The 26145-nt window shown below is 53.6% G+C and overlaps 1 protein-coding gene across 1 annotated transcript; it reads left to right on the plus strand.

Moving 5' to 3' along the window:
- The first annotated feature begins 5108 nt into the window (after nt 1-5108).
- SLC16A2 (solute carrier family 16 member 2) lies at nt 5109-26145 on the plus strand. Its single transcript, XM_042825075.1, has 6 exons — nt 5109-5436; nt 19990-20134; nt 23063-23525; nt 23866-24009; nt 24341-24569; nt 25048-26145. Exons 1-6 carry the CDS (start codon nt 5109-5111, stop codon nt 25266-25268), a joined length of 1530 nt encoding a protein of 509 aa, XP_042681009.1. The 3' UTR covers nt 25269-26145.

The raw sequence follows: 26145 nt of genomic DNA on the forward strand, positions 1-26145 counted from the left end.
TGGTGGCCCCCGTGCTCCGCCTCCTTCCCCACTCCTTCTCCCCCCGCAGCCACCCGCTCACCTCCGCCTGCTCCGAGGGGGGGCTCCGGGCGAGCTGCGCGGCGCCGGCGGCCCCGGGCCGGTGCGGGGCTGCGGCTGCCGCCGTGCCGGGAGCCCCGCTCCGCTCCGCAGTGCGCGCACAGCGCATGTCCCCCCCCGCCCCGCTCCGCCCCGCGCCGCCCCGCTCAGCTTCTCTCCGCTCCGGGCGGGCGGCCCCGGCTCCGCCGCCCCCGGTGCTGAGGGAGCTCCGCGCTCCCGCGAGGTGCGGGGCCGGCGCGTTCCCTTCTCCCCTTCCCGGTGGCGGCCACTTTTCTGCTGGCCCCGCAGCGGGATGATCAGCGTAGGGATGATCTCCTCCTGCGGAAGGGCGAATGAGGAGCCGGGATGATGCTGAGCAGGTGGTGCACCATCTTCTCGGCCTGGTCACCTCCTACGGTCTTTCCTATGGTCCTTTCCAAGGGAATAAACTCCTTCCACTCCACCCCGGGGGACATTTGATCCTTTCCATGGTCATGTGCCAGAGCTGCCCGTGCTGCGATACTGATTCACACCACCTCCTCGTGTCACCTACTGAGCTGGAGCCTCAATGCCGCTGTCCCCAGGGGTGGGGATTGTTGTGCCATTGAGCCTCACTTCTGTGGCTGGGAACATCATGGAACAGATCCTCCTGGAAGGGATTTTAAGGCACACAAGGGACAAGCAGGTATCTAAGACAGCCAACAGGGCTTCACCAAAGGGAGATCATGCCAGACTCATCTGGTGGCCTTCTATGATGGTGTGATGGAATCGATGGACAGAGCAAGGGCAACTAATATTACCTACCTGGACTTGTGCAAGGTGTTTGATGTGGTCCCATGCCACATCCTTATCTCTAGACTGGAGAGATGTGGATTTGAAGGCTGGACTATTGAGTGGAGGAAGAATTGGTTGAACAGTCATAGCCAGATGGTTGTAGTCATTGATTCTGTGTCCAGGTGGAGGGCGGTCACAGGTGGCATGCATCTTGGGACCAGTGTTCTTCAGCAAGTTTTCTGATGACACCAAGCTGAGTAGTGCAGTTGGCACAGTAAAAGGGAGGGACACCGTCCAGAGGGACTTGGACAGGCTCGAAAAAGGGGCATACAAAAATCTAATGAGGTTCAACAAGGCCAAGAACAAGGTGCTGCGCTTAGGTAAGGGCAATCCCAGATACAGTACAGACTGGGAGAAGAACTCTTTGAGAGCAGCCCTGCCGATAAGGACTTGGGGATTCTGGTGGATGAAAATCACACACACACAGAATGGCCCGGGTTGGAAGGGACCTCAAGGATCATGAATTTCCAATCCCCCTGCCACAAGCAGGGCCATCAACCTCCCCATTTAATACCAGACCAGGCTGCCCAGGGCCCCATCCAATCTGGCCTTGAACACTTCCAGAGATGGGGCATCCACAACCTCTCTGGGTAGCTGTTCCAGTATCTCACCACTCTCATAGTAAGGAACTTCCCCCTGACATCCAACCTAAATCTTCCCTCCTTCAAACCATTTCCCCTAGTCCTGCAGTTATGAACCCTTTCAGAGAGTTGACTCCCCTCCTGTTTGTAGGCTCCCTTTAGGTACTGGCAGGCTGCAATGAGGTTACCCCCCAGCCTTCTTTTCTCCAGGCTGAACAAGCCCAGCTCCCTGAGCCTATCTTCGTAGGGGAGGTGCTTCAGTCCCTCGATCATCTTTGTGGCTCTCCTCTGGACCCTCTCCAACAGCTGTCTTTCCTGTACTGGGGGCTCCAGACCTGGACGCAGTATTCCAGATGGGGCATCACATGAGCAGAGCAGAGGGAGACAATCACCTCCCTGTCCCTGCTGGCTACCCCTCTTCTGATGGAGCCCAGGATACCATTTGCTTTCCAAGCTGCAAGAGCACACTGCTGGCTCATGGTAAGCTTTTCATCCACCCAGGTCCTTCTCTGCAGGGCTGCTCTCAAGGACTGCTCCTTCCAGTCTGTATGGATGCCTGGAATTCCTCCGGCCCAAGTGCAAAACCTTGCACTTTGCTGTGCTGAACCTCATTTGATTCACCCGGGCCCACCTTTCAAGTCTGTTGAGATCCCTCTGAATGGCATCCCTCCCTCTTACCACTTAGCTTGGTGTCATCAGCAAAGCTGCTGAAGGTGCATGCGATTCCGTCATAAATGTCATTGATAAAGATGCTAAAGAGCACCAGTCCCAAGACAGAAGGCCAACAGTACCCTGGGCTGCAACAACAGAGGGGTGGCAGAAGGAAGAAGGAGGGGATTGTCCCCTTCTGCTCTGCCTTTGTGGGGCCCCATCTGCAATACTGCCTCCTGGTCTGAGACCCCCAGCACGGAAAAGATATGAAGCTGTAGGAGCATGTCCAGAGAAGGGCATTGAGGATGCTCAGAGGGCTGGAGCACCTTTCCAATGAAGAAAGTCTGAGGGAGCTGGGGGTGTTCTGTTTGGAAAGGGCTCCAGGGAGACCTCTTTGTAGCCTTTTAGTACTTCAGGTGAGCTTATAAATAGGAGGGTTCTGTGATTCTGTGTGGCAGGAACATGGCTGTAGGGCTGCTGGTGGCTCCGGGCTTTGTCACCACTAAAGTCCAGCTGGAGTTTTTAGGCTTTGCTTTTTGCCTTGCAAATGGGCATGTTGGGGAGAGAGAGAACTTTGGCAGAAGGATGATCTGTGGCACGGGGTGAGGTTTTCAGTGACTCACTCCTTGGTTATCTCCATGAGTGCCCCAGGGCTTCATCAAGGCAGGTTTGGAAGGGAGGCCCTGCATACAGCCCCACAGAGGCAGCGCAGTTGAGCTCCCCACTCTCCATAGCTGGAGCTACGAGCACCTTGCTGCCCCCAGACGCATGGAACGACCACCAACCCCTGCCACCAATGAACCACAGGTGCAGCCTCGGAGCACTCAGGCAGTGCCCACTCTCTGGCTCTCTGATAGCCCCAAAGGGCAGCAAAGCACCGTGCACCAGAGCTGCACACCAGGAGCTTTGGGGCCAGAGGCAGTGCGGTGCTGCACGCTCCCCTCCTGCACAGGCTGTGAGGGTGAGGTAATCCTGGGTAATTCCTGACTTCCATGGAAATGCCTGGAGGCCGTGATGATTATCACTGTAATTAGCCTCTCTGATTTTTCTTGGTGTTCTATAAAACATTAATTTCCAGCTGGATCCTCGCCTCCTTTGTGCACAGCCCCACATCTCCCCGCCAGCAGCGCAACTCTGGCAGCTCTGCTCAGGGTGCAGGGCCCTGCCCAGGGGCTCTTGCAGCTCCTGCTGAAGGCAAAGGTGCAATAGAAGCACTCTCAGAACCCGCCCTTTCTATCTCTTCACGTGGTTGGTGATGGGGAGTGAATGCAATGCTGCAATGCTCACCAACAAAATGAAGGCACGCATCAGGCTTGGCAGCATGAGGTGCCCAGAAGACCTCTGGGGCTCAGCCCCGGCTGGTGCCCTATTGTTTCGGCCAACCCAAATGGGGTCAGCTTCCATGTTTCTAATGGTGTATAAAATGCCTTTCCTAATGTTTTGATCCCAAATGTGATTATAGGCCATAGGAAAGGACAGGAGGAAAGGGATACTGCGGCATGCGGTTTGTCACTGCTGGGTACTGGAAACAGCCTGGCTCCATGGCCACTCGCTGCCTCCTTCCTTGGTCTGGGTCCCCGTGTTGCAGCTCCCTGCCCTGAGAAGGTTCTTTCTGCCGGGTAATGCGCTGTGCCTTGTGCAGCCACGTGTACTAGCTGTCATGGCCGTGGGTGGAAGTAAAGAAGAAAAGCATTGCTAATGGTGGGCAAGTGGGGCAGTGGCCATTCCAGGTGTGGGGATGGCACTGCCGGGGCTGCCTTCCCAGCGCCGCTGTTGTCCCGTGGCTCAGGGCAGCCCTGCACTGGGCTGGGTCCCACTGGCACTGCAGCCACGGTGCTGCAAACCGTTTCTACAGCTGCGCTTCCCAGGGTGCTCGCACGAGATATTTCCATCCAGAAAAACAAACATTTATTCGGAGCTGCCTTTCACCCGTGTTTTGCTCGGTCTCCCGCTGCGGTTTCCCTCCCCTCCCATCAGAACCGGAGGATGCTCCGCGCCCGGCATCCCGCAGATGACGCTGCCGGCCGCCTTCCTTCCGTCTGCCCCTTTTTAAACCCCACTTCGCTGTGTGGTCATCGCTCGCTTTGCAGCTCCGCAGCGGGTATGAAGGAAAAAAGGAGCGCGGAGCGCGCTGCTCCAAGCCCCTGGAGTCGGCAGAGGGCAGTGGAAGATGCTCCGAGCGCAGCGAAGCCGAGAGCCGGGAGCGGGGATCCGGGGAGGAGACTGCAGCGGAGGAAGGGCCGAGCGGAGCCGCGCTCCTCGGGCGGCGGGGCCGGGCTGATAGTGATCTGACATCGCTCGGCCGTTAGGGCACGGGAAGACGGCAGCCCGCGCCTGGTATGCGGGCGGTGTAAATAGCCCCGGCGTGGGGAAAGAGCCTTTAATATATGGATTTGGAGTTGTTTTTTTTTTTTTAATTGAAGGAGAGCCGAGGGCGTTCCAGACGCAGTCCCCGCAGCTCCGCATCTCTCCCCCCCCCCCTGCTTTTTGCAGCCGGAGGCCACAAACGGGCGTGGAAATAAAAGCTCCCGGCGCTGCAGCCCCCACCGACCGAGCTCCGAGTCCAGTCGGGCCACGCTCCCAGCTCCGCCCTCACCTGAGTACCCCCCGGCCCCCTGCAGTCCTCCCTTCCCGGGCCGGAGCTCCGCGGGGCTCGGGGTAGGGCCCTGCGGAGGCGGTGCCGGTGGGGGCCCGCCCCGGGGCTGCTCCCGCCGCAGGATGCGGCGGCGGAGGGCGATGCGGGGCGGCGGGGGCCGGCGCTGAGCCCCGGCGGATCGAGGAGGGGGGCGGCCGGGAAAGCGCCGCCCGCTCCGAAGGGGAAGGGGGTGGTCCGGGAGGAGAGGGGCCCGGGGAGGGTGGGGGGAGGTCCGGGCGGCAGGTAGGGGCCGGGGCCGCGCGATGGAGGAGGAGGAGGATGGAGGCGGCGGAGGGGAGGCGGGGAGTGAGGCTGCGGCAGGAGGGGGCGGGCGGGGGGGGGTGGCGGGCATGTGGGACCGGCTGCGGGGCAGTCGGGCGGCTGGCGGCGGCCGGAGCGCGGCCGCGATGGCGCAGCGCGGGGCGGAGGGCGGCGAACGGGGGCCGGCGGAGGAGGGCGGGGAGGGAGAGCCCCGGGCCGGGGCCGAGCGGGGGCCGAGCGGGGCCGCCGCGCCCTTCCAGCCTCCCGAGGGCGGCTTCGGCTGGGTCGTGGTCTTCGCCGCCGCCTGGTGCAATGGCTCCATCTTCGGTATCCACAACTCCTTCGGGATCATCTACACCATGCTGCAGAGCGACCTGGGCGAGGGCAAGAAGGACCCCACGCTGGAATTTAAGACAGGTACGGGTCCCTTTCGGCCCTCCCCGGCCCCTCCCGGCCCCGCGTGGAGCCGGACCGCTCCCTGCCCCCTCGGCCCCGCGCTCGTCCCTATATTTATCCGCCGCAGTATCATGTGTTGTTCCTAAGCTGCGATGTACTCAATTAAAAGTAATTCATCCGAAAAGCATGCCCGGAGCTTGTCCTGCCCGCTGCCTCGTGGTGGAGGGGGAGCGATGCTGGATCCGCCGTGGAGTTCATGTCGTTCTTATGTGATTCTTGCTTCCCGCCGTGGGTGTCTGACTGACTGTCCGTCTGTCCTGGCTCTGGGATCCACAGGCAGGGTGAACATCTGCCCTGCAGCCACGTTACCTTGAAGCAGCTTTCCTGGGCAGGCATAGGGCCACAGACAGTGTCCACCTGCACATATGAGCAGGAACCGGGGAGCCAGCATCAGGGCTGTGTTGCATTGACAGGAGAAGGGACATTTCACTGTCCCCAGTGAAATGGGGACCCCAGCCCTGGGGTGGCAGTCAGGGGTCCCTGATGTGCCAGAGGCCCAACCTCCATGAGGTCATTTCCATCCTATGATGGACACCCATGGCCCAGCTCACTTGTAACTGTAGGGTCAAGCTCTTGGCGTAGGGCAAAACCCAGTGATTTTGTTGTCCCTCTGCATGGGACACAGGACTGGGGCTGGTAGGGAGCTCAAAGCCCAGTCTGGGGACCGCTGGTGGCCGAGCTGTCCCCAATCCTTACGAGAAGATGGGGGTGATCCCAGCCCAAAGGCACCACCTGAGAATGGGGAATTACCCCTGCGATGCTGTCACTGGAGAAACAGAGGTGACGGTGTCACGGCGGTGTGCAGGGCGCGTGTGGCTGGGATAATTACAGTGATTGATGGGCTGTGCATGTGTGAGATCCCGGGCAGCTCATCGCTGAGCTGGCTGCTTCCTGCTTGCCATGATCCTATCTGCAGAGCCTAAGGCAGAGCTGGGAACATAGAAGCAGTAACAAAAGAAATTGAATAACACAAGCCCTGGTGGTTTCAAGTCTACATGCCCAAGAAGGAGTTTGGAGGAGACAGCATCTGTCTCTCACTCCCAAGATGTATTTATCTGTGGCTGTGACCGCACAGAGGCCTCTAAAAAGAAAGGTGTGTGGGCGTGTGAGGTGAGCCGGGCTGGGGAATTACACTGCCTGGGTGACGGATCTGCGTTCCAGCCTGGGCACCCAGCAGAGGGGCTATTGAGAACCACAACGTGGGGATGGGTCCGGTATCAGCAGGCTGTGGGTTTTGGGGTGAATGCTGGGGGCTGTGGGATGTGGTGTGGGGCCCTTTCTCCCCTGGTTTCCCCACTGCTCCTGCTCGGGGTTGCATAATTTCCCTGCGGCGGTCGTTTGTGTGCAAACGTAATCGGGAAAATATCGGAGTTCCTTTGTGAGTGTGAATTGATACTGCCTTCCTGGATCCATCTGTCCATGCCCCAGTGTCCTTCTGCTTTTCATGGCTGGCGGCGCTCGGATCCCCTTGTCTTGTGCAGATGTGATAGGAACATGCAGTCCATCCTGCACAGCCCTAGGGCTCCGCACCCTGGCTCCCATCCCCGTGCCCGGGGAGGTGGACTCATGTTAGAGGGGCTCTCAGCCCAGTGCTGAGCACGGCCACGGCCTTTCAGGCATCCCTTTCAAAATAGGGTTCTGTTTATGCTGAAGCGGGTACTGGTCTGAGCCAAACAATAGCCGCCCCAGCGCACAGCTATAATTATCAAGGTTTATTTCTTGTTTGCACTGGTCACATTTTCTAGCGTTTGATCTTGAGAAACGCAGGATCCACGGAGTTCAAATTTCGGGTCAGGCTTTGAAAACAAACCCTCTCCCAACAATGCATTGAATGCATACGCTGCTTTGTTTGGAGAAATATACTGCGAGGCGGCCGTCAACAAGCAGCGCTGCGCTCGCTGCCGGGACCACCGCCGTCCCCTCGCAGCGTGGGGCCCCGCCGGGACTTCAGCACAGCACACTCTGTGCTTTTGGGTTTGTTTGCTTTTGGGGGGGAGGCAGAGATTGGCGGGGGGTCACTGATACTGGGATAAATATATTAAAAAAGGCATGTGAGCACTCAGCCAGAAGCAACTTGTCCTGCTCTGCCGAGGTGCTGAGTGACAGCCGAGTGCGGCTGCTGGACAGCATTGATTTTCCCCCCCCCGATATTTTTATTTATCTTCTTCCCCCCTCTTCTGCTCTTTGTCAATACACTAGGTACAGATTAACTCTCTTTGCTTAATATTTAATGTTTCTATTGCTTAAAATGGGAGCTGAGTGCACCCAGAAGAATGACCCCAGGAGCTGCTCTGCTTGGCCACAGCCCTTCAGGCATGTCCGTGTGTCTGTCCTCCTCCTCCCTTCCGTCCTCCTCCCCCCTGTCTGTCCATCAGCCTCCTCCTCCCATCCGTGCATGGGAGCGGGAGGAGCAGCCTTCCCTTCTTGCCCAGCCCCAGTGAGTTAGCTGCGCAGCCCTCCGTACATGGGTCTCACTGTGCCAGGGTGATGGCATCTCCAAACTGGCTTTCTGTTTAATCTGAGGGGAGAAATTTCTCCTGGAACACCCATTAGGATGGGTGAGCTTAGCTGGAAAGGGCTGTTTGTAACTCAACACCATAACGGGGCGGGGAGGATTGCTGAAGGAGTGACTGATTCTTGACAAAATAAAGCATTTCAGTACAACCAACACGAGGAGAGCCTGAGGGGAGCAGCCAGCATGGCTCCCCCTGGGGCTGGCACGTGGGCCCCCTCATGAGGGAAACCCCAGGGAGAGCAAATCACAGGAGGTAATTCTTGGAAACAATCCCAATCCATTTCAACAGCGCCCAGAGGTTGGAAGGGAGCGGCAGCCACAGAGCTGCACTGTGCTCAGCCTCCAGCATCCTCCCATGGTACCTGCTTTGAGCTCCCACCTTCCTACCCAAACCTGCAGGATTCAGCACTTTCATTCACTGCTGACTCCACTACTCACACTGCACAGCCAACGTGTTGTGAGCTTCTGTGTTGCTGCCCATGTTTCCAAATTAAACTGGGTCTCCAGACCTTACCTGCATCCTCCAGCAGCCAGCCAAGGGGATGCTTTGGATGCTTTCAAGAATAGAGGCTGCACAGCTTCTCTGGACAACCTTGTTCCCAAAGCGGCACCTCTTTGAACCCACTGTTGGGGCTCACTGCCCTCGGGTGCTCCCCACCTGCTCCACAGCACCTGCACTCAAACTGTGCAACATTTCTGCTCCCTGCTCTTTTCTCCTTCTCTTCCTAGAAGGATTGTTCCCATTCCCTGTCCCCAGGGAAGGCAATGCTCCTTTGGCAGCGTGTGCCGCACTGCTCACTGCCGGCACCGTGGGAGCTCGGTTCACTCCAGGCTACTTCCTTGCATCCACCCCAAGATAGTTGGGGTGGTTGCAAAAGCCCCATGACGCGCACTCAGCATTGCTGCAACACGCTTTGCATCTGTGAGCGATGAAAATCTCTCCCCCAGCACCTCGCACAACAGGTCCTGCCAGCTGCTGGGCATGGGCTGCGGGCAGAGGGCTGCCCCACTCCAGCCTCCCCACTCGTTTTGGGATTTGGGGTTTATTTATCACCTGATGCATGATTTAGGGTGAGAAGCTGGGTGAAGCCCTTCTGTCCTTCATCCCTCTGCAGGGTGTGCCCGGACACCCACAGGTCATGTCCGTATGCTGGGTGTTTACCCCAGTGCAGCTCATTTAGGGCAGCAGTCTCCTGGGCACACATGGGACCAGCAGATTGCTGCAGACTGCACTGCCTGTGACTGATCCTGGTGCTTGGGACTTGCTGAGGTTTACCTGGTGCAGTGCTGTGTGGGGACTCTGGCATGAGCCCCCACCAGTTCCCGGATCCAGGGGAGACAAGGCATGTGGAGTCCAGCAAGTGGCATCCCTCAGATCCCCCTTCTTTGGCCACCTTGCATCAGGCACCGAAACAAAGCTTTTGTTTCAGGCTCTTGGCCTTAATCTCCACTCCTGCAGCTCCTGCGCACAGATGGGAGGTGAAATCCTGCCTCTCGGGGGATGTTGCGTGAGTGTGTGTGTGTTTGTACTTGCCAGCCGTCTCGGGGTGCAATGGTGCTGGAACATAGCGAGGAGCAACCTGTACACAACAGCAGCTCCAGTGCACCCTCAGCACCAAGTCCAGAGGAGCAAATTGCCCATGATTAAGGATCGGTACTAATTATATAATGGGCACACACGTGCTGACACCCAAACACACTCCCCTCAGGATTTCCCAGCTGGGGAGCACTGCACCCAGCTGGCCATTGGCCCTGCAGTGGTGACAGTGGCATTTGGTGGCCAATGGTTCCGTGGCACCACAGACACTGAGCAGAGCACTCTCTTCCCAACCTGATCTACCCATCAGCAACCCTTCTTGTGGCAGGGTTTAGAACTAGATGAATTTTGAGGCCCCTTCCAACCCAAGCCATTCTATGATTCCCTACTTAGAAAACTCCAAACCCAAAAGCTTCTTTCTGGCCTCCTGCTTGAGGCAGCAGGGAGTACCAGGGCAGTGCTCCGTGGCAAAGAGGCAATGTCAAGGCGTTCTTGGTCATGAGCCAGCTGTTAATCTGCGTATTTTAGCAAAAACACATTTATTTCTTGAGGTTTGTGCGCACAATGGAAGCAGGGAGTGCTGGGGCGGGGGCTGCAGGGGATTAGCTCTCTGTAAGCCGGGCACGCCAAGCTCCCGGCCCAGGGAGAGCTTAATTAAAGTTGAAGGAGAAGTGTTTCCAAGAAAATAATACAGGGTATTTAAATGGGATATTTTTGTTCTGGGCCCAGAATGTCTCCTTTCCCTCTCAGTGTTAGCTTTAATAAAACAAAATGAGATCTCCAAGAAAAACAAATTGGAGCTCTTTTAAAAGGCGCTGCGGAGATAAAAATCAGTAACACTGTTGCTGGTAACACCTTGGGTTATTAAAACGGAAAGAATGCTAACGATGCGATTTGCATCAGCCTTTTTTGTGGCTGCGCCCCGGCGGCACCCGGCTGCCCGGCCAGGAGGTCTGCGACCTGCCTGCGGCAGGGGCACTCAGCCCAGCTGGGGCAAATGAAAACAGAAAAAGAGAAAAAACAGTGAGACTTAGGATACGAGTTGCTCCAAACCTAAAGTCTGAATTGGAATCAATCGTTGAATTGTTAAGTTGAAAAAGACCGCTCAGATTGTAAAGTCCAGTTGTTGAGATCATCAAGTCCAGCTGGTGAGATCATCAAGTCCAACTTTTGTCCAATGGTCCAACCAGTTCACTGGCATTTGACCTTTTTGAAAGGTCAAAAAAGGCTCTTTGGGAGGTGATGAATGTGAGGATGAAAATCCCCAGCTTTGCTTTTCCTGGTATGCCAAGATGCCGGGGCTTGGCTCCTCTGCAATAAACACCACGATTGTGCTGATGCAGCTGGATGTGCTGAGTCCCTCACTAAGCCTGCAGCCCTGGCACCATGCCTTGCCTGCTCACAGGCCCTCCTGGCCTTATTATCATAGAATCATAGACTCACAGAATGGTTAGGGTTGGAAGGGACCTTTAAGATCATCCAGTTCCAACCCCCTGCTATAGACAGGGACACCTCCCTCTAGACCAGGTTGTTGAAAGCTCCATCCAGCCTGGCCTTCAGGGTGAGAGCACCCACAACCTCACTGGACTACCTGTTTCAGTGTCACCCCCCTCACAGTAAAGAATTTCTTCCTAATATCTCATCTAAATCTATCCTCTTTCAGTTTGAAGCCTTTTCCCCTCATCCTGTCACTGCCTGCCCTTATAAAAAGTCCCTCCCCAGCTTTCCTGAAGGCCCCCTTCAGGTACTGGCAGGTTGCTAAAAGGTCTTCTCCCAGCTGCAGAGCCCCAGCTCTCTCAGCCTGTCCTCACAGGGGAGGTGCTCCAGCCCTCTGATAATCTTCATGGCCCTCCTCTGGTCCCGCTCCAACAGTTCAATGCCTTTCTTGTATTGGGGACCCCAGAACCCTCATGGCTTTGGCTTTTGGCTTTGAAATGCCCAGTGTGGTAAAGCAACAACCAAGTTGGCCACTCAGCAGTACTGGCCAGCACTGCCATCAGATAAGGTAATTACAACTCTATCGCTTAATTGTGGCATGTAATAATAGCAGAGTGTTACTGAGATATGGCGCTGCCAAAGGATAAATATCAGACACACTGGGTGGGTTGATTGTTATTTTTGCAAAATAAACTCAGCAGAGCCCAATGCTTCTGGAGGTGTTAAGGTTTTCTGGGGTCCCTGCTCCATTCTTGTTGCCCTTGGGCCAAGATGGGCATCACCTGCCATGTTCCCCAGCCCACAGATTTTCCATTTTCAGACAAATCTGCCAGAGTACAAGGCACATTTTTGCCATGTTTTTGCATCCCCAGTGATGTGGTGACACAAGTTCAGCAGTCACAGCCCATCCCTGTGAACCTCCCTGATGCCTCTCTCTAGTTGCATCTGGGCTAAATAATGTTTTTGGGAGAGGGACTTAATTAAGGGAGAATCACATTAAATTAGTGTATTGCCAAAGGCTAACAAATCACGGTGGATTTTTTAAAGGTTATTAAACTCTGCCCTGCTCCAGTTCATCAAGCAAACCATAGAGCAAACAGTCTGGAGTGTGGGTACTTCAGGGCCTGATCTGAACCCTGTGGTTGGCCATTAACCCTCTGGGGCTGAGCCTCAGGCTGGATTTCAGAGCTCTCCCTCCTAGTGGCCATACCACTGTGACCATGCCATGGTGGCCATGACATGGCATCTCCCAGGGCCACATCCATCAGTAATGCATTTCTCCCTCTCCTGCTTTGTCAGAGCATTTGAGTTCAGGAATGTGATGGAGGCTTGAAAAGCAGCCTCCTGCTCCCGTATGTGAGCTGTGGGTTGCTGGCATTTTCCCCATTACTCAGGGCTGGTGACGAGTCAATCTCTCCATGTGCTTTCTTATGAATGAGTAAGTTTTGGCTCAGCCCCAATGGTCGAACAGGTTGAGCAAGAAGCAGCTGGTATGGGTCTATCATTGTCAATGTAGGCAGAAGGGAGGCTCTCCAGGCTCTGCAAAGCGCCCAGCCGCTCCGACCGGTCCGATTCCATGTCCTGGTGGGACCAGCAGTGGCTTGGGGGGATCCCGAGCATCGATTGGGGCTTGCTTGGGCTTTTCCATTGCCTATCCTGTGACACCTCCTGACCATCCCACCTCCTTGAAATGCTACAGCATTGTGGTCAGCTCAGAGCAAGTGCTGGATGCCTTGCGGATGGGGAGCCGCATCTTGTGCTGTGCCCATGCACTCATTCATGTCCCATGGCTTCCCTGCTAGTCCCCAGGTCCTAAGGGCATCAGCTTCATGCACACAGATGCACTTCCTTTTCCAAGGAGCAGGACATGAGTGGTCTTCATGTCAGAAACTGAAAACAAGTAGCAGGAAAATGAGCCAACTGGCTGCTCAGTGACTGGTTACCACTATCATTCCCATGTCTGACTCCTACTAGAAAAGGGGAATTTGCCCTTTGATCCTTGCACTGACCCCAGAATACAACATTTCCCTGGGGAGGAGGTTCTCTGAGCACAGAAGTAGGATGTGCAGCTTTTAAACCTGAGCTGGAGGAGGATCAAGCCCCCAGTGCCCACAGAACCCTTCCTGAAACTGCTCTGTTATTTATTCTGATCAAAAAGCCCTTGATGCAGCAAAATTCCGGCGTTCCGCGCGGCTGGAGGCACACTGCTGCCCAGGCACTTGGACTTATCCAGTGTCCCTGTGTCCCCTGGGCCCCACTCTGCACTGCAGCACTCCTTCATACCTGTGTATACGTGCGTGCACACGCGGATGCACACAGCCCTATGCACACACATGTTCCCACTGGAGAGCTCTCAGATGAGAGCAGGTCAGCCAAAAGTAACACCCCATTGGCAAAGGGGTCTAGCCCATTCCTCTCTGAAATAAAAATAAATACATTTCTATATTACTGTTCTTCAGTTTCCTTCAGCTATCAGATTTGCTTAGTTATGGCATGCTCTATTTTTCTTGAGATATCCAGGTGTTCTCAAACGTGTGCTTTAATGTAAGGGAACTCCAATGAAGAGATTAAGATCGCAGGGAAGTTTTACCCCTCTCCTGGCCTCTGGGTGTGTGGTTTAACAACAACATACAGACTTGGGGATTTTTCTCTATCAATGGGCTAAGAGAGCACTACACAGAGGCACTTGTTGGGGACCAGGCAGGAACTCCTGACACAGGAGGAGGAAACTGTGTCCCGGTGGCCACCAGCAGAGCCAGATCTGACCCAGCAGCTCTGGCTCAGCTCCCAGACAGTTCATCCTGAGATTCCTCTATTTTTTTATCTATTGCTTTTAATTAGCCCTGTGGGATCCCCAGACAGCCAGCATCACCTCGTGCCACCCCACACTGGAGCTGGGGACCGGTGTGGCGATGCAGAGAGGTGCAACAGTGCCATCCAAGCCTTTGGCCATCCATACCTTATCTCATTGGGAACCAAGCCTGTGTGCGAAACAAGCTAAAAGCCAACATGCAAGGGGCCTCCCCTTGGAAAGCCCCCACAGCAGCTACTCACACTGCATAGACTTTTGTATTTACAGCCATGGCTATAGCTTTTGTTGAGTGGACTTTGTTGATGATAGGATGCAACTTGGCAAGAGCCATGTGTTGCACTGCAGGAGAGGGGCAAGGGAAGTTTAATTATTGATCAGCCAAAGGACATCTAATTATCAATTGGGGGAATGTGAGGTTGATGCTATGCAGGAGCTGCTCCTTTCCCATCTGTACCCCATCTCTGGCCCTTCCCTACCCTCAGATCTGCCAGGGCTTGAAGGCTGTCAAATGCCTGACCAGGGGGTAAGAAGGCCTCTGTAAGCCTGTTCCAAGCCCAGTGTTTTGCCTCCATTTATTCTCTTCGGCCTCTTTGTATTCCCTTTGAAAACAGAGTGTTTTTCTGAGCATGGCTGGTTTGAGTTTGCCCCTTTGCTTGGATGTTGACAGGCGCCCCTGGGAGCTGTGCTGGGAGGGGCGTGGAGTCGAGGCTGATGGTTTCTTCTCAACATTAATGGGAAACAGAAGATCGCTCGAGAGAAATCTGGCAGAGAGGGGAGCTTTGCTGTCTCTTCCAGTCTGGAAAAAAGCACCCGGCCTCAGCCCGGCCTCCCGGCAGAAAGCAAAAGATTGCCAAGCGCGGCACAAGCAGGGCTTGTGGGAGGGACAGGGAGGGCATACAGATTTCCAGGGGATGAAGCAGGCAGAGACCACCCTGCCTGCAATTTGTGAGAGGTCCCACTGGCGACCATCCTCTCCCCAAGGGCACTGAGGGCTCATAATGCCTTGAGTATCCCCATGCTGCTCGTGTCCTTGTCAATCCCTGCCTTGGTTTATCACCCCTGCCTTGGTTTGCCATCCCATGCCTCCTGGCAGTGCTGGGCTGCAGGAAGAGGTGAAGCCATGCAGCACATTCCAGGAGCTCTACCGCCTGTCCTTCTGCAAGAGGTAGGCACTAGTCACAGGCTCCTAGTGGCCAAGGTGGGTTCTGGAATGAGGACACATCTTTGGGTCAGAGGATGATGGAAGGCTGCAGTCTCCCAGCTGTCGGGGACAGACATGGGTGAGAGGAGGTTAATCACAGCCAAAGCCCCATGAAGTTTGGTCAGGTCATGGTTTTTCCAAAGACTCACTATTTCGAACGTGCAGCAGCCAGTGTCCGGGGCCACGGCTGACCTGTGCCATCCAGCCAAAGTTAATCATTGCCCTTGGCTCTGGGATCTGCCTGAACTCAGAAACATGGACCTTTTCCCCAAAAACACATGGTGAGGTGGCATGGGCCTGGAGGGAGCCTCAAGCTGCCAGAGAGTGCAGTCAGCTGGGGAGAGCTGAGAATCCTGACCTGAACTTGAACCCTGTCCCTCATCCTAACCCTAATCCCAACCCTGACTCTGACCTGAATTCTGACCCTAACCCAGACTGTAACCCTAAACCCGACCCTAACCCTGACCCTAACCCTAAGCCTGATCCTAACTTTAAATCTAATTCTGCCTCTAGACCATGCTTTCCCTACTTGCTAGATGCAAAATAAACCCAAGGACTCAGTTTGCTGCAGTGTGTTGATTTGGGGGACATCTGAGTGGTGTCAGAGCCAGGAAAAAAATTATGTAAGAAAACAAAGATGACAAAAGCTGGAGGAAGGGGTCCTGGCACTGGGCACCTAGTGGGGTTGTATTGGCCCTGGCACAGTGCATGTGTGTGAGTACAGCTGTACTTGCTGCTGGTGTTTCTGGTGCTGGAAAGCTTTTTTCAGCAATAAAAAGGAACCTTCTCCCTTCGGGTGTGTTTTGAAAAGGGGCTTAGGAACAATGAGGATTAATGAGCAGATAGAGAACGAAAGGCAGGGTTTGAGTCTCAAAATGCGTGCGCATTTCAGAGCGGGTGTTTGCGCCAAGATAAACGCTGCCAGGAATCAACATCGCACACATGAAAGGCAAATCACAGATTGGCTCCGCATACGGGAGGAGGGCATGTGTGTGTTAAAATGGAACCTCTCTGGGTTCCACAGCAGCACCAGGCAGAAGGGGCTGGGGCTGGGGAGGCGTGGGGTGATGTCTGATGGCAGCAGTGGGTGAATCATCTCACAGAAATTGTAAGCCAGGAGGAAATGCAGAGGAGAAAATCCTTCCTGGCCTGCCTGGGCAAACGGTGCTGCCCACCTGCACTGCATGTGCTGCCTACAGCTTCCAAGCATCTTCACAGGGACAGGCGCGTGTTGCTGCTGTCGGGGTGAGAGTCTCTCCAGCATCAAGGCTCGGGGTGAGAACGGTGCAGAGTGAGTGTCAGGCTGCATCTTGTGCACATCCAAGGCACAGACCTCATGCAATACCTCTGCATCACTTCTTGTTGAGCCAAACCATTCTCTGCCTCCATCCCCACTTAGCACGGCCATGAGACAGTGACCGCAGGCTGCTGTCTGTCACTTAGTGGTCACAAGACATCGAAGGACCACCATGACAAGGACACAGCATTCATGAGGCATTGCCTTGGGGCTGAGCAATCCCCTTTATTCCCACCTTTGGACTGTTTGTGAGCTGTGCATGGAAGGAGGGAGTGGGGACAAGCTGATGAAGGAGGACTTTGTTCAGAAGCTTTGGGTACGGTACCAAGCAGGGCTTGCTAGACCCTTAATGAGCTGATCTGGCTTTGGGCTGCACGTGATGCACAGGGCTGGCTGTGTCCCCTTGTAGCCAGAGGAGCCTTTGGTGTTGCTTTTCTGCTCTCCAGCTTCGCCACTCTCCAACTTTGCTATGCTGCTCCTCGTCCTGTCGTCCCTTCCTCCCACACCCTGTGCTGGCCTCCTCAGCCCTCACGGTGTGCTTGCCTTATTCCAGTCCTCTCAGCACGGGGTGTTAGCACGGGGCTGTGTCTCAGGCTCATCTTGGAGCAAGCAGGGGGATGACGCAGAAGCTCTGCGGGGTAGAACAGCTGCTGTGTGTTGGCTGCAGATGCTCGGGGCTGCACTTAGCTGCCTGTGTCAGCAGGGCCACCGGCTTGTTTGGGCTCCCAAAAAGGAGCCAAGGAGGCTGGGAAGGTCTTTGATGATCCTCCAAGAAATTTCAAGCATCTGGGAAAGGACACCCTCTGCAGCACATCCTCATCCCCATTCATGTGCCCATCCCCATTCCCTGTTCCTATCCCCATCCCCTGTCCCCATCCCTCCAGCGGCCGCCCCGTCTGAGTGGGAGAAGCCGCGGGAAGCGAGGGAAGACACTTCCTCCAGCGCCGGATCTGAGCTCACCTCCTGGCCCTTGATCCCTCCCGCCTGCGGTATGTGGGTCAGCGGGGAAGCACGACCGCCAGCGACGTCCCTTCCTCTTGTCTCCCTGGAGAGGCGTTTTTAAAGGAACAAATAGGCTTGGCCCAAAGTACTGTGCAGAGCAGAGTTTTCGTGGTGTTTTTGTGAAAGCTGGAACAATGCACTCAGCACCAGGGGGAATTGGGACCTGCATCTCGAAGCATTATGTTTTGCCATTTGTTTCTCCCCTTGCTGTGCCTACCTTGCCCTGCTATAAAATTTCCAAAATAAGCACAGGGAAAGAGGCTGGGGTGGTCTTACTTGGAAGAAAACCATGCAAGTATGGACTAACCCCGTGTCCCTGATTCTATGAACACACAGACCTGGCACTCAAAAGCCCCTTGGCAGGTCCCAACCTCCTGTTGGCCCTTCTCTGTCATAAGGTTTCCAGCAGTGTTCCCAAGGCATTGCAGTCATGGCGTGATGATGTGGGGCTGATGGGCAAATGGGGATGCTCTCTGGTTTCTGCTCCATCTAGAGCCCTGAGCGAGCAGTGCTGGGAGCAGGGATTGTCTCAGTCACATTGCTGACCACTGCATCATCATTCCTCTTGAGTACCTTCAACCATTGCCTTCTCTACCATCAAGGCCTTTGGACCCGCCTCAAGTCAGCAAGTTGACTTTATTAAGTCAAAGTGGGAAGGAGCCATGTGGGGAGCTGTAGCTGAGCTCTACTCTTTGTATGACCACTCTGCTTGATGGGATGCTCTCCTTGGTCAGCCTCTGCTACAGCAGAGGCAGGGGAGAGGGCTGCTCATGGCACCAGCCCCATGGTTGGCTCTTCCTGCACCCCAAGCATCCACAGAGCTCCTTCAGCTCAAAACAAGGCACAGGTTGCACATCCCTAAGGAGTGGGAGCCCTGCTGTCCGCAGAGGAGTCCTCCGGACTCAGAGCCTCCTCCAGTCCCAACATCCTCTGCAAGCCAGGTTGTTGTTCCCAGTAATTTTAATTCACTGTTGTTACCAAAACCTCTTTTTATTCATTGCTTGTGGTAAGCCTTTTCTCTGGGGTAGAGCAATTTGCCATGGGAGTCTGTTTTGTTTAGCAGCTTTAATTGGGAGCTATCTCCTCTCCCAAACCCAGAGCTGGGGATGCTGAGCACTCGGTGCTGAGTGCTGGCTGGGGCTCACTTTGATCTCAGCAGGTGAGTGTACATTTTGGATGAGAGATTGATCCTGCTTATTTGTGTGTAAATCTTGGAGCAGTTAAGATCCGAATCTGGCCCTTTAAATTTAATACAAGCTTTATGCTTTTATTTCCGTGTTTCTTAAAGCAATTTCCAAAAATAACAAACTTCAAACATGACGGGGCCATCTCACATTTTACTGCCTTGGCTGCAGTAGAAGGAACAGTTCTGGAAGCACATTATCCACTTTACCGAGCCCTGCCCATCTTGGCCGCCCTCCCGCCCCTCTCCTCTGCTGCAGTCTGGCCTTGGCTTTTCTTTTCTTGTGTTTGCTCCTCTCTGAATTTATTAAGGAATACTTCTGATTAAATTGGCTCCTTGAGAGCCTGCAATTAATTCTGAAGGGCCGACGCTTCCAGAGCTTCCCTGTGTGGTCCCTGAGAGGCCAAGCTGGGGAGGTTGTTGTGCAGCAGGAATTTTCTCTTAATGGGGACCTGGCTATTTTCTGATGGTCTCATGCTGCTGGAGGACCGGCTCCTGTTGGGTGCTGAGAGGCCTTGCAGAGCTCCTGCTGCAGGTACAAGGGAGATAGAAGTCAGAAAGCAGCAGGGAACATGGCACAGGGCTGCAGAACGTACCAGGCTGGGTGCTCCAGCCCCTTCTGCCCCCTTTGTCTGACTGTTTGTCTGACTTGTGTAGCCTGCCCACCTTGCTCCTCCTCACTGTGGGTAGACAGAGATTTTTTCCTTTCCACATTGCTTTTTCTTGAAAGCCTGCCTTTCCTCCCAAAAGCACACACCAAAACCATTAAAAAGGGAGAAGGTTGAGGGTGGAGCTGAAATAATCTGCGAATAATAAAAGCTTCCTAAAGCAGACAGACAGACAGGCAGTGGTTTTTCCAGAGGTGAGCTGAGAGGAGATAAGAGCTCCTTGTCCTGACCAGGGGCTGTGATGTCAGCTGGCACAGCCAACAGCTCTCGGAAGGCAGAGATGTATCCCCATGCGCTCCTCCTTTCAGCTGCCTCCTCCCAGCCTCTGCCGCATCTCTGGTTTTCATTTTGTGTTGACATCCAGTTCCCATCATACCAACATCATGAGTTGCCTGTTTGTGCTGTTTACTTAATTGCTGTTCAATTCATGTTCCTTGTTTGCTGTGTTTGGATCTGTCTTCTTGCTAGTGGGGTTAGGAGGGATGGTAAAACCATGCTGATGGAGACTGGAGCCTCCTGGAGGTTGGGAAACCCTGGCTTTGTGGGGAGCGAAGAAATGCTGTGTTCATGACACTGGATCTGGATATCCCATACCTCGAGTTGAGATATGGGACCTTTTGGCCCTAATGATGGTAGCAGAATCATAGAATCATTAAGGTTGGAGAAGACTACTAAGATCATCTAGTCCATCCATCAACCCATCAACCCATCTTGTGGTACACTGACTGCACATGTGGGGTTAACAAGTCGTGTGATGGGACTGCTTCTGCCCAGACTGCCTTCAGCACTGGGGTTGGTTCTTGTTTAGTTCAGTGTCCTAACCCAATCATAGCCCTGACCTTTCTTCATTCTCTCTCCTTAGCGTGGGTTGGCTCCTTGGCCATGGGCATGATTTTCTTCTGCTCTCCCATTGTGAGCATCTTCACTGACCGCATTGGCTGCAGGACCACAGCAGCCTTGGGAGCTGCCATCGCCTTCATCGGGCTCCTCTCCAGCTCCTTCACCAAGTAAGGATAAAAGTCTGGGGCAGATGGGGGTGTTCAGCCTGGATGAGTGCTCTCCTGGCATCACTACAGCCCATATTCCTCTCCAAGCTGCAGTTTTGTCCTTAACAAGCATGAGCTTTACTCAAGCGTGGGGCTTGCTGCACGTTTCCCCAGGCAGGTGCTCTTTAATGTGCGTTTTGATGGCAGCTCTACCCAATGTGATGTGATAGGCTTTCCAACCCAATGCATTTCCGTCTCAGTGAGAGCAAAAAGAGGTCGCCCCCAGTGTCCTTTACTCACAGCTCTTTGCATGTTGTCTCAAAGGCGCTGCAGAGACATCCTCCAGAGTGTCATTTGCCTCAGTTTGTCTGAATAAAAATTTTGCTGTGGGTTGGGTTTCAGTTCCAATCAATATTGTTTTAATTAGAATGCTGCAAGAAGTGGTTTTTCAAGCAAAAACTTGCTGGTTTCATAGAGGGCGTGCCTGGCTCTGTGCTCCCACCCTGGGGTGCCTTGTTGGAAACCATGACCCTCTGCATCTGTGGTTGCCTGGAGTCCCTGTCACCATGCAGAGGGGTAGGGTAACAGGGACATCTCCCTGGAAATTGGGGACTCTCAGGGTCATGGGGCTGGGGGTGCCTCTGTCATTGGATTTGGCACAAAGGACTGGGTTCATATCAACCACCATACCTTAGGAAGAGAGAAATCTTGCTGTGTGAGGTATTTTGTGGTTGTATTGGAATTGCTAAGTCACATCTTGAAACAATGGTGGAGAACCTGGTGGGAAAGCAGGGCCAACCCAGGGGAGCTCAGAGGCATGCAATGTACCTGAATGACCAAAAGGGGAGGAGTCAGGATCCACCACTTCCCAAACCTCATTTAAGGGTTAGCAGTGGAGGCAAAGGTATCTTGTTGGAGTTTCCTGCATACTTGAGGCCTTCTGAAGGCAAGTATCTTTCATTTCTTTCTGTGCCCTTGGCTGTTGTATTTGAGCAAACCTCCACTTGCTACACCTAGGACCTTGCTATTACTGCTGCATTTTCTGTTGTGTTATAGAGCTGAGCTTTGAATTCCATCCCTTCTGCTTCTCCCTCCTCTCTGCATTTTCTACCTCTGAAGCTCTGTCAGCAGGGCTGAGCCAGGGCTCTTCCCCTGGGGAGCATCAGTGAAGGGCAGCCACTGGAGAGGCACTTCCTCCTCCCAGTAGAGCTTGTTACCTATGGGCACCTTGTTACCCACTGGGACCTTGTTATTCTTTGGAGGCTTCCTTGTCCTGACCCACAGGAGATCTTACCCACAGTGACTTTGTTATCCGTGGGAGAGCTCCATGTTCCAGGAGGATGTGGACTTCTGGAATACCTCCTCTTCCAAGGAGACTCATTATTTGTGGGAGGTCCTCATTCTTCATGGGAGAACCGCTTGTACCAGGGAGATTATACTGCTGTTCCTATAGGGGAGCAGCCGGTTGCTTCCCAGCCAGCAGGGTGGCAAATCCTGGCTAAGCAGTGAGGCTGGAAGGAGCCCTAGCTTTGGTGCTGTCCCACAAGGATGTCTTAGCATTGATGGTGAGCAGATGGGAACAGAGACATTTGTCTCCCTTTATCCCCACATATCAGCTTAGCTGTGGCACCAAGGCTGGTATAACCCAGCTGAGGTGGCCAGGGCTGGTGAGTGTGCGGTCAGAACTATCCTGCTGCCTACTGACTCCAGGATGTGCTTCTGATGTGGAGTTGCCCTGAGGTAGCTGAAAATTGCCTTTCAAGACAGCAGTTTGTCTTGTAGCCCCTGGGCACAGCTTTCATGTTCCCTGTCCCACTTGGCTTGCTAAAGAGAAGAGCTTGTCATGGAAGAAATGATGTGCTTGTAAACATTTGCTCAGTTTTGAACTGCTCTGTTAGATCTGGTCTGCTTTTTGTTTGTTCTGTGAGCAGTACTCAGTATTTCACATGAGCAGTTCTGAGTGTTGGAGAGAAGACCCCTTTGGTGCAGCATTGCTTGCCCAGACCTTTCTATAGCAGTCTCTTCCAATGCAGCATTTTATGGCAGACTTTTGCAAGTGAATGTGTTACACAGGGATGAAATAATACTCCATCTGGAGTGAACAGAAGGGTGTTATGCACTCTTTTACTTCAGCTAAGGAAGGAGCTGGGTTTCATTGGGAAAACCGGGCTGACCTTGGGAAGAAACTCCTTCCAAAGGCTCTTAGACTTCCTGCTGTTCTGTAGGGCAGCCACATCGCTCCCTGCTTGAGCACAGACACCTCTGTAAGGTACAAATGAGATCTATTAACCATCTAATTTAAGCTCCCAGAGGAGCTTGAAGAAGGAGAACATAATTAAGGAGCCTGGAGCCTGGGCAGAAATGTGATGTTCTCTCCCTAAGTGCCTAATAACTGGGGTTGGTGCCTTCTGCTTTGAAACACTGGGTGCAGAGTGTTTTCAATTAGTTGTTTCAGTGGAAAGAAAGAAGGGAAAAAAAAAAAAAAAAGACTTGTAACTAAAAATAACACTCTTTGCCTACCTTAGAAAACTGCTCGCAGTATTTAAAAACCACTCACTCAAGCCTGCTTCCCAAGGCACGCAGGTTGGTGCCGCCTCCTCCTTGCAGAAAGCACTCTCCAGACAGTCTTCATTTTCCTGGAGGTTTAACATGCCAGCTGTGGATTGAGGATAATCCCTGCCTTGGCTGGGGAATAAGCTCCTCGAGGCCAGGCTTACTATGCAGGGTATGCTTGCCCTTAGGCTCAACACAAGGGTTTGCAGGGCAGCAGGTGAGACAGCTTCCTTGCCTCCACATCACAGAATCACAGAATCACAGAATGGCCAGGGTTGGAAGGGACTTCAAGGATCATGAATCTCCAACCCCCCTGCCACATGCAGGGCCCCAAACCTCCCCATTTAATGCTAGACCAGGCATATTGTGACCATCTCAATGTCTTCTCCTCACCAGGTCTCTGGAAGTTCGCTATTTCACATATGGCATCCTCTTTGGCTGTGGCAGCTCCTTTGCCTTTCAGCCCTCGCTGGTCATCCTTGGTCACTACTTCAAGCGTCGCCTTGGCCTGGCCAATGGCATCGTGGCCGGCAGCAGCTGCCTCATCTCTGTGCCGCTGCCCTTCTTCCTGAAGATGGTGGGAAAGGCCATCGGGCTGGCGCACACATTCCAAGTGCTCAGTGCCTTAATGCTCATCCAGATCTTCTTGTCGCTGACTTATCGGCCCCTCCTGCCACCCTCCTGTGACTCTCAGCACGATGGGCAGGACAAACTGGGCAGCCGGAGTGTGCGGCAGCAGTGCTGGGCCCAGATGCGCAAGTATTTCAACTTGAGGGTTTTCCGGAGAAAGACCTATCGAATTTGGGCCTTTGGGATTGCTACAGCTGTCCTGGGGTATTTTGTACCATACATGCATCTGGTAAGAGCCTTGACTAGGGGTGGAGATGAAAAGGCAAAAGTGGGCAGGAGGAGGGAAACGGCAGGGACTGAGCCATCAAAAGCTTCAAAACTAAGAAACTGCCCTGTGAATGGCACCAGAGGTGGGGAAAAGCAGTCAGTAATGCTCCCACATGTTCTCTGCTTTGGGGATGATCATCAGTGGTGGGCAAGGAGGGGGCTGCAGGGTGTGGGGTGGGTGGAGGTGGTGTGACAATGTAGTGTAAACATGGGTATCACACAACCACCCTCAAATCTGGGAGCTCGCTGCTGAAGTGAATTAATTGTGAATTCATGTCCTTATGTCCTTCCCTCCATCCTAGGTGAAATATGTGGAGAAGGAATTTAAAGAAACCAAAAAAGACTGGATTCTCCCAGTCTGTCTTGGAGGCATGTCTGGGCTGGGGCGCTTGATTTCGGGTCGCATTGGGGACTGCATACCTGGGCTGAAGAAGATTTACCTGCAGGTAATCATGGTGCCTGCTCTACTTGGCTGCTCTTGGTTGGCCCATATTCCTTGCCAACAGCTTGTCGCTCCTTCCAGTGGGACACTTGGATATTCTGTCGCTGGGCCTTGTAGCTTTGCTTGCGTGATCAGATGACTCTGGCTTTGCTGGTCCTCATCATGTCTGCAAAGCTAAGAAAACATGGAGCCCATGACTTGCTTCTCTTGGTGCTCCATGCTTGGGGACCTCCCCATTCCTGCCCAGCAGAGATACCCTCCAGTGACCAGAGGGATGGAGCAGAATGGCTTCCTGCTGCCTCTCCCCAACGACATGCCTGCTTTTGTCTCCCCAGGTTGCGTCCTTTGTTCTGTTTGGCATCATGTGCATGATGATCCCACAGTGCCGAGGGTTTGAGGGCGTCATCGTCATCTGCCTCTTCCTCGGCCTTTGCGATGGCTGCTTCACCACCATTATGGCCCCCATTGCCTTTGAGCTGGTGGGGCCCATGCAAGCATCCCAGGCCATAGGGTACCTGATGGGGCTGATGGCTGTGCCCATGACTGCAGGCACGCCAATTGCAGGTTGGTGACACTGTGGTGCTGCACCTGGATCCTGCTCTTGGGAAGGAGCAGATGCTTATGGCTGCTGTCACTGAGGGTGGCGTTTTGGCATAGGAGCTTTTGGACTTTCTGGCTCATTGTGTTTTGTGGGGTTTGCGTGCAGTATCTCTGTGCTTTTCTCCATGCCAAGGAAAGCAGGGGACAGAGAAAGGGACACAAGAACAAAGTGACCACATGAACTGATTGCGGTTGGAATCCGAACTAAAAATTGCCTGGGAATGATTCATTGCCAGAAGGGAATTCCTAGAATTAGGGAAGTGTAATGTGGGCTGTACAGAGCATCCTGCATCAGAAGGATTTTCCAGAGCCGATAAATGGCAATGTGTTATTTTTGGAGGGTGCTTACTCAACTTGCACTGGAGACTGTTTGGCATGTGTCTGATTTTTCTCCCGTCCTGGTTAAATAAGCAGGATAACCACCATTGCTCTTCTCTTCCAGGATACTTCAACGATTATTTTCAGAATTACCATGCGGGTTTTTACTTCGCTGGAGTGCCTCCCATCATCGGTAGCTTGGTGCTCTCCGTCGTCCCGCTGGTGCACCAGAGGATGCTGCAGAAGCAGCGCCTGGATTCTGGCAAGGACAAGATGCTGACCCCTGAGGCAGTGGTGAATGGAGAGCTGCTGCCGGGCTGCCCTGCCTCCGAAGCACATATGTGATGTGCCAAGTGCACAGTTGCCACCAGCATCCTCCACAGCCCAAGCACAGGCCCTTTTCTAGCCAGACTGTAATTCTCAATGATTTCAGATGCACTACATTTGTAAAGGACAAGAAATAGTTCTTCTAGTTGAAGGCTTTTTAACTAGCAGAAACACTTCTTCTTGGGACAGTTTCAATTTTCAAGCCGCCTTTTTTTTCCTCTAACCATTTTTCTAAGGAGAATTCTCATCAGGATTCAAACTTGATTATCTCCCCAGTTTTCTATATGTCACAACAGAGGTTTACAGATAATAAATGTGCTTTTAAAGGAGGTCATAGGCGGAGCTTGTTGTCCCTTCCAGATGCCCTGTCCCCTCCGGTGTGCCATGTCCGGGCAGCACAGTACCTTCCACAGGGGAAGCAGCTTTGGAGGAGGAATGGGCAGCGGGACCTGCTTTGAGCTGTTTCTCTCCTTTTCCACTGCATTTACTCATGGGGTTGATGAAAGTATCCTGCAAAATCTACCTTAAAAACATAGGGGGAGACAGGCAAATTTCTGGGCACCTCTCACTTCCATGTTTGGTGCCTGAAGACTGTGAAGCCCTGAGCAGTGAAACCCACGGGTAGGATGGATGCAGGAGGCATGGGAATTAGGAATAGATCAGGAGAGGGCAAGGACTGAAGGTGGCTTCCATCCTGCCTGTGGAACTGTCATCCATTGGATTTTCCTCCCTGCTGTTAGAAACAGGAGCCTTGTAAATAGCTCCGCATCCTGCATGTCCCTCTGGCCCTTTTGTTTTTTAATTCGCATTGGCTAGTGCATTGTAAGGTCTCGTGGTCTGTGCTTCTGTTCCTTTTGTCCCTGTACAAGCTGAAGAATATACTGGTGTGTTATGA

Source organism: Centrocercus urophasianus, unplaced genomic scaffold, assembly GCF_019232065.1.
Source record: "Centrocercus urophasianus isolate 14NV4802_14NV808 unplaced genomic scaffold, USGS_Curo_1.0 seq_24, whole genome shotgun sequence".
NCBI classification, from domain to species: Eukaryota; Metazoa; Chordata; class Aves; order Galliformes; family Phasianidae; genus Centrocercus; species Centrocercus urophasianus.

Coding starts and splice junctions, on each gene's coding strand:
- SLC16A2 (XM_042825075.1), top strand. CDS start 5,109: ATGTGGGACCGGCTGCGGGGCAGTCGGGCGGCTGGCGGCGGCCGGAGC. Junction 20,135..23,062: donor CTCTCCAGCTCCTTCACCAA/GTAAGGATAAAA, acceptor TCTCCTCACCAG/GTCTCTGGAAGTTCGCTATT. Junction 24,010..24,340: donor TGAAGAAGATTTACCTGCAG/GTAATCATGGTG, acceptor TTGTCTCCCCAG/GTTGCGTCCTTTGTTCTGTT.